At 40.8% G+C, this 14,423-nt stretch overlaps 1 protein-coding gene across 1 annotated transcript in view; it reads right to left on the bottom strand.

Moving 5' to 3' along the window:
- The window catches only part of LOC124038252 (neuroendocrine convertase 2-like), a 78,273-nt gene extending 65,470 nt beyond the window's left edge, over nt 1-12,803 (bottom strand). Inside the window, exon 1 of the mRNA XM_046353878.1 lies at nt 12,414-12,803. Within this exon, the coding sequence (XP_046209834.1) occupies nt 12,414-12,599 (186 nt within the window). The 5' untranslated portion in view covers nt 12,600-12,803. The remainder of the gene's footprint in view (nt 1-12,413) is intronic.
- Between the last annotated feature and the right edge of the window lie 1,620 nt (nt 12,804-14,423).

Raw genomic sequence — 14,423 nt, 5'->3', positions numbered from 1 at the left:
TGGAGATGGGTCTGAGGACACAGGAGCCGGTTGGGTGTTTGTGAAAGGAAGTCCATCACCCTCTGCAGGAACCACTGAATGCCCCTGTTCCTCAGATACTGTTTCCTATGGGGTTTCCACTTGTATACTACCACCCACAGCTGTTCAGTCTGAAAACATGGCATGTTCTTTGTCATAGCACAGGCGAATGTGGTCCTGGTGTCTGTGCATGACTCGTCCATCAGTCGGTTTGACCACAAAGGAGACTGGGACACTCTGTCTCAGAATGGTACGTGGCAACTAACATAGGCTGCTTGTGAAGTTGCGGATGTAGACAGTGTCATTGGGTTTTAACCGTCTCTCCCTCGTGTGGTGGTCATGTCTCTCTTTGTTGTTTCTCTTGTCTCTCTTGTTTGTTTCACCTGCTTCCGTTCCACTCGTACTTTGATGTCTGGACGCAGTAGATCCAGGTGAGCTTTTGGCTTTCTGCCCATCAGCTTCTCAACTGGAGCCTGTCCTGCTGTTTGTGGCGTGATGCGGTACTGGAACAAGAACCGAGAGAGCTTCGTTGTGATGGTTCCCCCAGTCATCTTTTTGAGCCCCTCTTTCAGTGTCTGCACAGCCCGCTCCACTAAGCCGTTCAAGGCCGGGTGAAACGGCGTGCTCCGGACATGGCAAATTCCGTTTCTCCGCAATAACTCTTAGAGGGATAACGCATTAAGAAGGAAAGAAATAGTCTTAATCCATTCCTTACTTAGATGTACATGTATTTTTGGTATTTGATGTGAAACTGTTAGATATTACTTGCTAGATATTACTGCACTGTCGGAGATAGAAGCACATGCATTTCACTACACCCTCAATAACATCTGCTAAACATGTGTACATGACCAATAAATTTGATTTTGACTTGACTTGAAGCAGGGTATGCTGTCTTCTTATGTTTTTTTCACTTTATTACTCAAAATGATGGCTACAAAGCGACCACAGCATATCATTGTGTAAGAGGCTGTGTTGGTTGGTGATACGGATTTAGACACTTCCTTTCACTTTGAAAGTGATGATGATGTAGAGGTGAGTGAAACAAGCAAGCAGATATTTGGTGTTAACGAAGTTTGATGCTGTGGAACTTGGAGAATAGCTCTCAGATTAGCAAGTCCTGTCATGATCACCAGGTTGATACAGGTGAGCACATGGAGCATTGTTAAGCAGTAGGCTTATACTAACTTGTTTCTACCAAAGTAATTCATATGGAAAAGAACCAAGCTGCTTGTTATAGACAGTGAACTAGCTAGCTAACTGCCAATTTTTTCTGTCAGGCTAGCTAGAAAAGTTGTGTGATGTTAAATGTGTGCTGCACTCATGAAGCGTGAAGTCGTCACTTTCACTACCTAACATTAGCCATACAGACAACCAGCTAGCTCTCCACAAAATAGACTGTTTATCTGTTGGACTTGCTAGTTACAGATATTTATATTACTTAATTTTCCTATTAATTTGACAGCTTGCTTAGCTGACATGTTATGGTAAAAGCTTACGCAGTGGCACTGAAATGATATTGACTTGCAGTGATAGTTGTTTACATAGCCAGCTAACAAGATTATTGTATCCTCCTGTTTCTACCGGTAACTAATTGGCTAACATTAGCAGGGAACGGTCAAACTTTAAACAATTGTTACCCAGATGAAAATGGGGGAGGGTCATGGTTTTTCAATTTCAGTCAGGGAAAGGGTTTAGTATTTATTTTAGTCCAGGGGAGGGTTATGTAATTTGTAAATGATTACATGTCATATTATGTAATAAAATTGTCATAAAATTAAATATTGCTCAGGGTTTGAGAATGAGTTGCTTATTGTAGTATCTCGATGTGTGCCCGTGATTCCCCTCATCCCTGATTCGCTGATGGGCGCGCAATATCAAGTGCACCTAGTGTGATCTAAATAAAATTATGTATAGCCTATAATATATGCTATAGGCCTAGGCTATACAAAGAGCATACTCGGGGAAGCATTGGGCAAAGTTATATTTCTAAGAAAATGTACTTCCTTCCCAAGTTTTTTGCGCTGCTGGGATAGTGTACAGTACCAGTCAACGGTTTGAACACACCTACTCATTCAAGGGTTTTTCTTTATTTCTTCATTGTAGAATAATAGTGAAGACATCAAAACTATCAAATAACACATATGGAATAATGTAGTAACCAAATCAAAATATATGTTATATTTGAGATTCTTCAAAGTAGCCACCCTCTGCCTTGATGACAGCTTTGCACACTCTAGGCATTCTCTCAACCAGCTTCATGAGGTAGTCACCTGGAATGCATTTCAATTAACAGGTGTGCCTTGTTAAAAGTTAATTTGTGGAATTGATTTCCTTCTTAATGCATTTGAGCCAATCAGTTGTGTTGAGACAAGGTAGGAGTGATATACAGAAGATTGCCCTATTTGGTAAAAGACCAAGTCCATATCAAGGTAAGAACAGCTCAAATAAGTAAGGTTAAACGACAGTCCATCAGATTAAGGTCTCTTCAAGTGCAGTCGCAAAAACAATCAAGTTCTATGATGAAACTGGTAACACTGTCTGTGATTTATTAAGAATTCACGGCATTAACCAGCATTGCTACAACAGCATTCTGCAGCGATATGCAATCCCATCTGGTTTGTGCTTAGTGGGACTGCCATTTGTTTTTCAACAGGACAATGACCTAACACACCTCCAGGCTGTGTAAGGGCTATTTGACCAAGAAGGAGAGTGATGGAGTGCATCATCAGATGATCTGGCTTCCACAATCACCCGACCTCAACCCAATTGAGATGGTTTGGGATGAGTTGGACTGCAGAGTGAAGGACAAGCAGCCAACAAGTGCTCAGCATATGTGGGAACTGTTGGAAAAGCATTCCAGGTTAAGCTGGTTGAGAGAATGCCTAGAGTGCACAAAGCTGTCATCAAGGCAAAGAGTGGCAACTTCTATATATCAAATATTTGGAGTTGTTTTTGATTACTATATGACTCCATGTGTTATTTCATAGTTTTGATGTCTTCACTAATATTCTCCAATGAAGAAAATAGTAAAAATAAAGAAAACCCTGGAATGAGATTGTGTCTCCAAACTTTTGACTGGTACTGTATATAAAACTAGGATACACTGCATCACACACTGCAATGGATTGGCATTCCCATTCATGAGCCCTGGCCTGCACTGCTGTTTCTGATGTAAAGCCTTTTGCGCTGTGTACGGTGGCACTTCAGGAGGCAAGTCAAAGACTTCTTCCAAAAATGATTTCTTTATTTGTTAAAAAAAAGAAAAGAAAATAAGCAATGTCTGTGTGCACGGACTAGGTCTACTGATGTCCTGTTTAGTCTGAAAAGGAGACCGTGAAGATGGGAAGAAGGACCGGAGGTAAGCTTGCGACCTTCATAATTGATTTTATTCAAAACAATATGTTTTGTTGCCCATAATGAATCCATCAGAGTTATGTGCATCAGAGTTATGTGCTGAAACTATTTGTTCCTATTCAAGAAATAAGATGCAGGCCTACCTGTTTGACATAATACTTTATATTCTACTATCCATAGATTTGGCAGCCAATTCCTTCAGTCCTTATGCACTCCTTAAATATGTCAGTGTCAGTGAAGAGCTTGGTGTGTTAAGTTAAACGCAGGGCTCGCATTGAAGGGGTATGTGAGGGTATTGTGGCTTTTGTTAAAGAAAATGGCTAAAAGCATAGGCCTACCCCTTGTTAGCTTAAAATTTTATCTGATTATATAAAGCAATCTTTCGGTCTTTCATCCAAATTGTGCAACACAACTTCCCCAAACTATTTCACCCATGGCAAACCCTCTCTGTGGATGACGCAATGATCAAATTTGACAGGAGACAAAAGAGATGTGTATTTTCTGTCCACAAATAGCTCAGGGGAGGAGTTGTTACTCATAATTTGAAAGCAGACCACTCCCTGGAGAAGTTTGAAGGACACAAGATAGGGTGTGTGGTGTGTATCCAGAGTGAACGCAGGGCAAAGAATGGGATATGTGTAGAAACCTCTACGTGTTCTGTGCCACTTTGTAGGATGGGCCTGTGCTTCCAAAAGTTCCATGACATATTGCAGGCTAAATGCAAATACTTAAATGACAGTGTGAAATATGAATTTATCCTACAATCCTATAGGGAAATTGAGTACTTTAAAAAATGGTCTCAACAGTTTTTGTGTTTTGTATGAATCATGTCTGTGAATATAACAGAATTTATGTAGCAGGCTAACCCTGAGGACTAACTGTTCAGAATTATTATTATTTTTGCCTCTGACTGTTCCCTCATATTGTCTTTGCCATGGGATATTTGATAGGAACCTGTTTTCAGTTCTTACCACTTCTACTGGATGTCACCAGTCTTTGGAATTTGGTTGAGGTTATTAATTTGTGCAACGAAGAAGAAGCACATCCTGGAACTACGTTACAATATTGAGAGTTGCGCAAGACGTAAAATGGAGCATGGTTTGTTTACTTGCTGTATTGAATACAGATTGCCCTGTCTACAATTTGATCAATTATTAACGTTTAAAAATACCTAAAGTTCTATTACAAAAGTAGTTTGAAATATTTTGGCAAAGTTCATAGACAACTTTTGAAATGTTTTGTAGTGACGTTGCGTTTTTGTAAGCTGTAAGCTTTTTCTGGATCAAACACGCTTTATAAATTGACAATAATTGATGGAATTAATCGAACAAAAGGACCAATTGTGATGTTCATGGGACATATTGGAGTGCCAACAAAAGAAGCTTGTCAAAGGTAATGCATGTTTTATATTTTATTTCAACGTTTTGTGTAGCGCCTGCAGGGTTGAAATATGCTACCCTCTGTCTTTACTATTGTGCTATCATCAGATAAAGCTTCTTATGCTTCTGCCGAAAAGCTTTTTAAAATCTGACATGTTGGCTGGATTCACAACGAGTGTAGCTTTAATTAAGTATCTTACATTTTCCCTGTTTTTTTTCCAAGTGGGACGCAAGAGTCCCCTATTCCATAAGAAGTTTTAAGGATCCGCCCCTTTCATTCAATTTTAAACAGAAATTGCACACCCAAATCTAACTGTCTGTAGCTCAGGACCTGAAAAAAGCATATGCATATTCTTGATATCATTTGAAAGGAAACACTTCGAAGTTTGTGGAAATTTGTAATGAATGTAGGAGAATATAACACATTAGATCTGGTAAAAGATAATACAAAGAAATAAATGATGATGTACCATCATCTTTGAAATGCAAGAGAAAGGCCATAATGTATTATTCCAGCTCAGGCACAATTTCGATTTTGTCCCCTAGGTGGCAGAATTGGGAATGATCATTGAGCATTGAGACTGACCCAATGAACCATTGCATTTCTGTTCAAAATGTTGTATCATGACTGCCCAAATGTAACTAATTGGTATATTAATAACATTTCAAGTCCATAACTGTGCACTCTTCTCAAACAATAGCATGGTAAAATCAGATATGTCTATGTCCTCAGAAATGTTCTTGTTACTTACAACATCATGCTAATCACATAAGCGCATATTATCTCAACCGTCCCAAGGGTGGGAGACCGATCTGTAGAGACTTGTAATTGTCATTTGTTCTTAATTTTTTACCTATGTCTGTTTGTTTGTTTGAAATGCGTTTTATCTTGAAAATTCTCAGTAATCTTAAGCAGCATTCTAGAATTCTATTGAGGTCCAAATGGTTAAAGTTCCAAACTACAGTACAAGCGGCCTCAGGATATAGGCCTTTTCCTGTAGTCCACGATCAGCTCTTTTGTCTTGCTTACATTGAGGGAGAGGTTGTTGTTCTGGCACCACACTGACAGTTCTCTGACCTCCTCCTTATAGGCCGTCTCATCATTGTCAGTGATCAGGCCTACCACTGTTGTGTCGTCAGCAAACTTAATGATGGTGTTGGAGTTGTGTTTGGCCTCGCAGTCGAGGGTGAACAAGGAATACAGGAGGGGACTTAATACACACCATTGAGGGGCCCTAGTGTTAAGGATCAGCGTGGCAGACGTATTGTAGCCTACTCTTACCACCTGGGGCGGCCCGTCAGGAAGTACAGGATCCAGTTGCAGTGGGAGGTGTTTAGTCCCAGAGTCCTTAGCTTAATGATGAGCTTCGTGGGCACTCTGGTGTTGAACACTGAGCTGTAGTCAACGAACAGGGTGGTGTGGAGTACGATTGAGATTGAGTCATCTGTGGAGCAGCCTTTCAAAGCACTTCATGGCTACCGACATGAGTACCACGGAACGGTAATCATTTAGGCAGGTTACCTTCACTTCCTTGGGCACAGGGACTTAGTTGGTCTGCTTGAAACATGTAGTTTTTACAGACTATGTCAGGGAGAGGTTGAAAATGTCAGTGAAGACACTTGACAGTTGGTCCGCGCATGCTTTGAGTACACGTCCTGGTAATCCGTCTGGCCAGGGGCTTTGTTAATGTTGACCATGTTTAAAGGTTTTGTTCACATTGGCAACTGAGAGCATTATCACACAGTCATAAAGAACAGCTGGTGCTCACATGCATGCTTCAGTGTTGCTTGCCTCGAAGTGGCATTTAGCTCATCTGGTAGGCCCGCGTCACTGAGAAGCTCGTGTCTGGGTTTCCCTTTGTAGTCCATAATTGTTTTCAAGCCCTGCAACATCCGAGGAGCATCAGAACCGGTGTAGTAGGATTCAATCTTAATCCTGTATTGACGCTTTGCTTGTTTGATGGTTCGTCTGAGGGCATAGCGGGATTTCTTATAAGCGTCCAGATTAGTCTCCCGCTCCTGGAAAGCGGCAGCTCTAGACTTTAGCTTGCTGCAGGTGTTGCCTGTAATCCATGGCTTCTGGTTGGGATATGTACATACAGTCACTGTGAGGAAGATGTTGTCGATGCACTTATTGATGAAGCCAATGACTGAGGTGGTGTATTCCTCAATGCCATTGGATGAATCCCGGATGAATCCTAGAAAAACAGTCCTGTAGTGTAGCATCTGCGTCATCTGACCGGTTCCATTTTGAGCGTGTCTCTGTAAGGAGATCCTCGCCCTGAGCTCGCCTACATTATTGTCCAGGGACTGAACATTAGTGAGTAATATACTTGGAAACGGTGGATGGTATGCACGCCGCCTGGGTCTGAATAGGACCCCACTCTTTCTACCTCTACTCCTACGTCACCATTTTGGTGCAGCCCCCAGAATGAATATAGCTACACAAAGGATCCAGGTCAGGGAAGTCGAATTTCTACTCAAAATTCTGGTGAGTGACTGCAGATCTAATATCAGAAAGTTATTTCTGGCTGTAGGTATTACAGTTTTTTCCAACTGCTTACGCACAAAATCTTTTCATGTCACACGATTTTTGAAACCTCTCACTCAGTGCAAAACTACACACCAAATATCAAAAACCATAACCTATTTCTCAGCCTTTGACTCAGTTGTCAATTGCATAAAACACTTTTTTCAAAACGCTACACACAATTCTCTACCTAAAACACAAAAATCTAACAAGAAGTGACTTGCTTTCCTTTTCCAAACACAACCAATCAAAATGCTACACTTATTCACAAGGTCACACACACACACTCCTCACATGTGCAAACACTAATAGCTTAACTGATGACTAACCAATCACTGCTTTACTGTACTATAGGCCTGTAAATATGTCAAAGGTCAGATGACCTGTTTTGAACAATGGATGCCAACAATGGACAGAGAGCAAGAGGAGTAGGAGGGAGAGGAAAAGGAAGAAGAGGACGAGGGCAAAGAAGAGAAGGAAGGAGAGCCATCTCTGATGAGATTAGGGCAACACTTGTTGATCATGTGATCAACCACAGTTTGACCATGAGAGAGGCTGGACTATGAGTCCAGCCCAACTTGAGTCGATTTACAGTGGCGTCCATAATTCGAACCTTCAGAAATGAGAACCGGTATGCAACTATCTAATGACTATTTAAGCATCACAGTAATGTACTGTAAAATACATGACTGCATAGTATTGCATAAACATTTGTAACCCCTAAGCCATCCATTTACTGCACTGCATTGAATGAATGAGGTTGGTTATCATGCTGTACTAATTTATTTTGTACATTGTTTACAATTCCTATGCTGAACACATACTGTGTTTGAATTCTGTACAGAGTGGAAAGGCAAAGACATCATGGAGGACGGGCACACTTGTTTACAGATGTACAAGAGACTACAATTATAAATATGGTTTTGGCCAACAATGCAATTAGGATTCGAGAGATAAGAGAGCATATCTCGAGTAATGACACCATATTTAACAACATCAATGCTGTAAGCCTGTCGACCATACAACGCATCCTCCAACGGCACCGAGTGGCGATGAAACAACTTTACAACGTGCCATTTGAGAGAAACTCTGACAGAGTCAAAAATATGCGACATGACTTTGTAGAGGTATGCAACACTACTTGCAAAGTGTATGCAACACTACTTCCAGTACTTCAGACATACCATATTTCCTCATCTGTATATACTTTTGTCTGTTACAGAGAGTATTGGAGCTGGATGCCCATGTAATTCGCCATGAAGTTATTTATGTGGATGAGGTTGGCTTCAACCTCACCAAAACCAGGCGCCTCGGAAGAAATGTAATAGGACAGAAGGCAATTATCAATGTCCCTGGACAGCGTGGGGGTAATATAATTATGTGTGCTGCCATCACTCAAAACGGGGTCCTCCATCACAATGCCACACTGGGTCCGAACAACACCGGCCATATGCTCACTTTTCTGGATGCAATTTATCACAATGCTTGTCCCTGATCCAGATCAGGAGCCTGCTAGATTTGTGGTTTTATGAGACAATGTTCGTTTTCACCGGGCTGTTCTGGTTTGCCACCCATTCACAATTTGTAGTTTTGTACCTACCCCATATTCACCTTTTCTAAATCCCATAGAGGAATTCTTCTCAGCCTGGTGCTGGAAAGTGTATGATCGCCAACCCTATTCCCACATGCCGCTTCTCCAGCCAATGGAGGACGCATGTGGGGACATAGAGGTTGCCTCTGTCCAAGGTTGGATACGCCATGCTAGGAGATACTTCCCTCGATGTTTGGCAAGAGAAAACATACCTTGTGATGTGGACGAAGTATTGTGGCCAGACCCAGGCCAGAGAAGAGATTAAGCGTAGTTTAGCACTGGTGACTGCCAGTGCCCTAACCCTAACCCTAACCCTAACCCTAACCCTAACCCTAACCCTAACCCTAACCCTAACCCTAACCCTAACCCGCCCCCCTACCAATTCCTGGACTGCCCCCCCGGGACCCCACGCACACAATTGTGTTCTTTACTGTATTCTAAAGAATATACTTTTGGTTTACATATGTTTATTGTTTTGTTGTATGCTACTGTATACAACAAGTAATGTTTGGCCTAGTAAATATTTTGATATATTAATAGTTTAATAGTTTCTACATTGCATTGGTGTTTACAGTGTACTTGTTACCCCTCTCAGCAGATTACTTTCACTGTAGAATATTGTATTGACATGTAGATATAAGCCTATGAAAGACCAAGAGCTTAAGATTTAGAACAACAGTGTTTACATGGTATATCCAAAAATGTACTATTATGAAAGCAGTGTTTGCCATTTGATGCAAATGCTTAATTCTGACATGTGTTTATGGCATGCTGAATGCAGTGTTACATTTTGAAGGAGATGTGGGAATTTTGCATTTTGTGTGTGCAGTTTTGGGAATTGTGTGTAGAGTTTTGAAAAAAAGGAGGCAGTTTTGAAAACGTGTGTAAGCAGCTGGAAACAACTGTAATACAAGAAACGTTCTGAGCGGATAATGTAAGAAATAACACTGAAAAAAAAAACATACTGCAAAGTTAGTAGCTTGAAACAGGGCGACCGTGTCTGTCGGCACCATCTTGTTTAAAGTATAAATTAGGGAATTGGCTTTGTTTTGTGTGTGTGTGTGTGTGTGTGTGTGTGTGTGTGTGTGTGTGTGTGTGTGTGTGTGTGTGTGTGTGTGTGTGTGTGTGTGTGTGTGTGTGTGTGTGTGTGTGTGTGTGTGTGTGTGTGTGTGTGTGTGTGTGTGTGTGTGTGTGTGTGTGTGTGTGTGTGTGTGTGCATTGTATTTTTGTTTTGAAGTATATGCACCGGTATGTGTTTCCAGGCTTGCTAAATTAATTAAGCATGAATAAGAGATCATTGAAACTGCACAGATATGGATACAAATAACGCTGGAGATGACATAATCCAGAGGCTGTGTGAAGCAGTGAAGGAGTGGATGGGGGCAGCCTACTGAGGGCAGCCTACTGAGGGCAGCCTACTGCATGATAGTGTCTACAGTACCACTCAGAGATGCTGCCATTAAACCTCAGTCAAAACAAAACGCATTCAGTATCGAATTATCCATGTCAAATGAAACATTAAATCACGAGTAGCCGTTATTTGAATGCTGAGGTGAACATCTTAATTCACAACACCACAATACCCTCGATTTCTAGGCTACGCCTCAGTGCCTTGCTCTCCAGCTAATTGCACTTACACTCTTATTCTGACATTTGACAAGGCAGTACAGTCAGGGGGATAATTTTCCCTCTTCAGACAAGGCCTGCATTCACAGGGCTGTTTAATAAGTGGTTGGATAAATAGATGGGTGATCAACTGCCACATCCGAAGAGAAAGCAATCTGTTGATTTCTGATAAAATGGTGTCAATTTTCTACATCTTGAAGAAAGAGGATGAAGCATACAGTGCCTTCAGAAAGTATTCACACCTCTTGCCCTTTTCCACATTTTGTTGTGTTACAGCCTGAATATAAAATGTATTAAATTTAGATTTTGTGTCACTGGCCTACACACAACAACCCATAATGTCAAAGTGGAATTAGGTTTTTAGAAATGACTTGAGTCAATAAGTATTCAACCCCTTTGTTGTGGCAAGCCTAAATAATTTCAGAAGTAAATATTTGCTAAACAAGTCACACTATAAGTTGCAAGGACTCATTCCATGATTTTGTAAGGACTACCTCATCTCTGTCCCCCACACATAGAATTATCTGCAAGGTCCCTCAGTTGAGCAGTGCGTTTCAAACACAGATTCAGTCACATAGACCGAGGAGGTTTTCCAATGTCTGGCAAAGAAGGGCACCTATTGATTATATGGGTAAAAATAAAAATGCAGACGTTGAATATTCCTTTGAGCATGGTGAAGTTATTAAATACACTTTGGATGGTGTATCAATACACCCATCTGCTACAAATATACAGGCGTCCTTCCTAACTCAATTGCCGGAGAGGAATGACACCGCTCAGGGATTTCCCCATCAGCCCAATGGTGACTTTTGGTCACCTTTCGGTCCCTGTCCCAACGCGTTTAACCACTAGGCTACAGCATCCATTCCCACATTCATGATTGTCAACGGAAGAGGCAAGTGCAGAATCTTCAATTCTTGCAGTTCAATTTGAATTTGATTTGAACACTGTTCTTGACAATGCCTGCCAAACGGTAAATAATGGCAAATGATCAAATACATAAAACAATGTTAAACATAAAGACATTTCAGAAAAAGGGGATCTAATTCTCCACTGGATTATGATTCAAAATGTCATAATGGTGTTTAGAAGCTTTAGAGAGAGGAAAGGACACCAAAAGAGAAAGTATCTAATTCTGCACTGAACAGGACTAGAAACACAAAGATACTGTTATCAATTTTTTCTGTTAGTTCTCCCAGTCCCTGGGAAGGTGTTGCACGATACTTGATTTAGTGGTGTTATGTTCCATATAATGTTTCAAAACATCTCAGGATGATGTGTTTCAATACTCCAGTCAAGTTCAAGTGTCGTCTCCTTCAAGTTTGTGGCAGCTCAGTTGCCACTCGTTTTGTTGTACAAAGCACTTCATTTTAACACTGTGCTATTAGCCTGCCTTAATTCACGTAGTCTATTCACCCCACATTTCTCATCTCCAAAATTACTGGGGGATAGAAAATAGATGGGAAAATGTTAGAATTTAGCAGAAATTAAGGCTGATTTTATATTTATGTTAATGTAGCCTAAGGCTTAATGAGGCAACATTGGCCTAGATATTATGTAACAAAATAAATTATACAGATCAACTTAATTGAAGGTCATCTGAAAAACAAAACAAATAGGCAAAGGCATACTTCAAATAACAGGCTACATATTTAAATGTTTTAACTGAAGTCATATCAAGTATTTATGTTGGTAAAATCATAGCCAAAATAGGATTTTTTAAATATTCTATGCAATATAAATAAAAATAAGAAACATGAGCATTTAAAAAAAATAGTGGATTTGAGTGACAAAAACACTGGACATGTTCATCACTGCAAATGATTGGCTTGATGGGAATATCGTATCGACAGCCCATCATTAGCCTACATTATGCACATTTTCTGCAACATTGTAGCCTAACATTTCTCACCTTCCGGGCACTATGAAACCCGTGCTCTGTTGCAAGTTGGTGCGCTTCATCATGTGCACCTTCATGCAGCTGAACCAAGAGATGATTTGTGAAGATCCCATCCTCTGTGGCGTGTGTCGCAAGAAACAGTGCTTTTAGTAATATCAATACAACTGCTGTCCCATGTGTGAGAGATCCAATCATCATTTCTAGCTTGTATCAAGGTGCCTGTCGAAGTGAATTCTGTGTGCCGGATGCTCCTTTGAAGAGATGTATGATTCAGTCCTTTTGGGAATACATCTCCTCCGCAGCGGAGGGCTAGTAGAAGTTGGCGATGCTACGAGACGATTCGATGGATGATTGTGTACCAAACCTGCATCCTCAGCTCTCTCTCCTCCTTCATCTATCATTTATCAGCCCCTCTGTTCGGGTCCTCTATTCGTGACGTTCCACCAATCGGCTCCGGCGGGTGTGTCTCCCTCCTCTCTCTCTCCGCTCCGGTGCGTTTTGGAAGAGAGGAATTTTCGCACTTTCGAGCGCACGAGGACACTTTCAGGACCCTGGAGAATTCCTTCTCTGGTCAGAAGCGCGGCAGACAAGGAAAATCCTGAATAGAAACACCGAAAACAACTAGGCCTATATTGTGCTCCTCAAATAACTTTGTGTATGATTTCTTGTGTTATTAGACTGTGTGGTGTGCAGAAAAATACACGTGTCCAAGTACAGCACCAGGCATTACCATTGGCTATATATGCTGTAGACTTTGTAGCGTTGGGCATAGAAAAAGTGGTGCCTCAATTATTTATTTAATGCACAAAGATATAGACTGTAGCCTATACTTGAATGGACAACATATTTTACTGCTGTATGGTGGTATTAATGTGCTGTAGTCTCTATGTGGGCAGCTGGTTCACAGACACTATTATACTGTAACAAAGACTGTGTTGAGAAGCAAAATTAAATAAAGAAAACATGTAATCAAATTTGGGAGTTTTACATTGAGCCAATCTGATACCCAAGTTGTTTCTAAATATTGTGGTGCAAATGTGTGTGGAGAGAATTTGTGAATGTGTGTCTGGGATTGGGCTCCCAGATTCAGACATGATATGTTCCTTTTTCTCTGCTTGCTGTATGACGGGTCTGAGGCTATCTTCTTCTGTGTGAAATGAACCAGAAAATGCCATTCAGGTCTCTAAAGGGGGCATTGGTTGAAAGTATGGACCCAAAGCAAACCAGGGCACAGGTCTTTGAGTCTATAACACAATACCATGTAGCATAAAAGCTTGTCTTTTCACACAAGCAGCTATGAACATTTGGTTGTTTTCATTACATGTTCTTGCAAGGATCGTGTCTGGCACCATTGTGATCTACCCACCAATAGAGCAGATCTTTGCAGGTCCGTGACTCTTTATAACCGTGGGAGATCAGACATTGGTGCTCCTTTGACCCTGTAATCAACAGGATAATTGAGATGATGTCAGGAGCTTCAAAACAAAAGTCAAAGCAATGTTTTTCACTATATCCGTAATATTATTCCAGAGCTGTGTTGTACGCAACATGCTGTAGATCTATTACATCCTACACTGCTTTATAAAAGGCAACGTCTCATATTATGCCTGCCCCTGAAAAAGTAGATTTTCTCAAAGAGAAAGCATTATCTGCTGAGTATGTTTGGGGATATTTGGAAATGAACCAATACCAAACAGCATGTTATCTTAGTATTAATTCTCTCATTACAATTCGCAGACACAATCTTGAATAAGGGCAAGCCAAAATGTGTGTCATCATTCTCAATTTAAGGATTCCATGATATTTGTAGCAGTATATCGCTCAGGTACAGTGGCCTCATCTCAAAGGTCTATCTGAGGATGGAAACAGCGAAACCGGACATGAGTCATTTTGGACTGCTTTCATTTTCTTATTTCTTTGTTTTTTATTTTACAGCATTACACATGTTTTATATCACTTAGAGTAAAGCTGTGTCAATTACAGTTACTAACATGCCAGATAAAGGTTTGGCATGATGGATCA

The sequence above is a fragment of the Oncorhynchus gorbuscha genome, linkage group LG06 (genome assembly GCF_021184085.1).
Source record: "Oncorhynchus gorbuscha isolate QuinsamMale2020 ecotype Even-year linkage group LG06, OgorEven_v1.0, whole genome shotgun sequence".
NCBI classification, from domain to species: Eukaryota; Metazoa; Chordata; class Actinopteri; order Salmoniformes; family Salmonidae; genus Oncorhynchus; species Oncorhynchus gorbuscha.
Note: the sequence above shows the minus strand (reverse complement) of the source record. Positions and strands in the feature narration are given on the sequence as shown.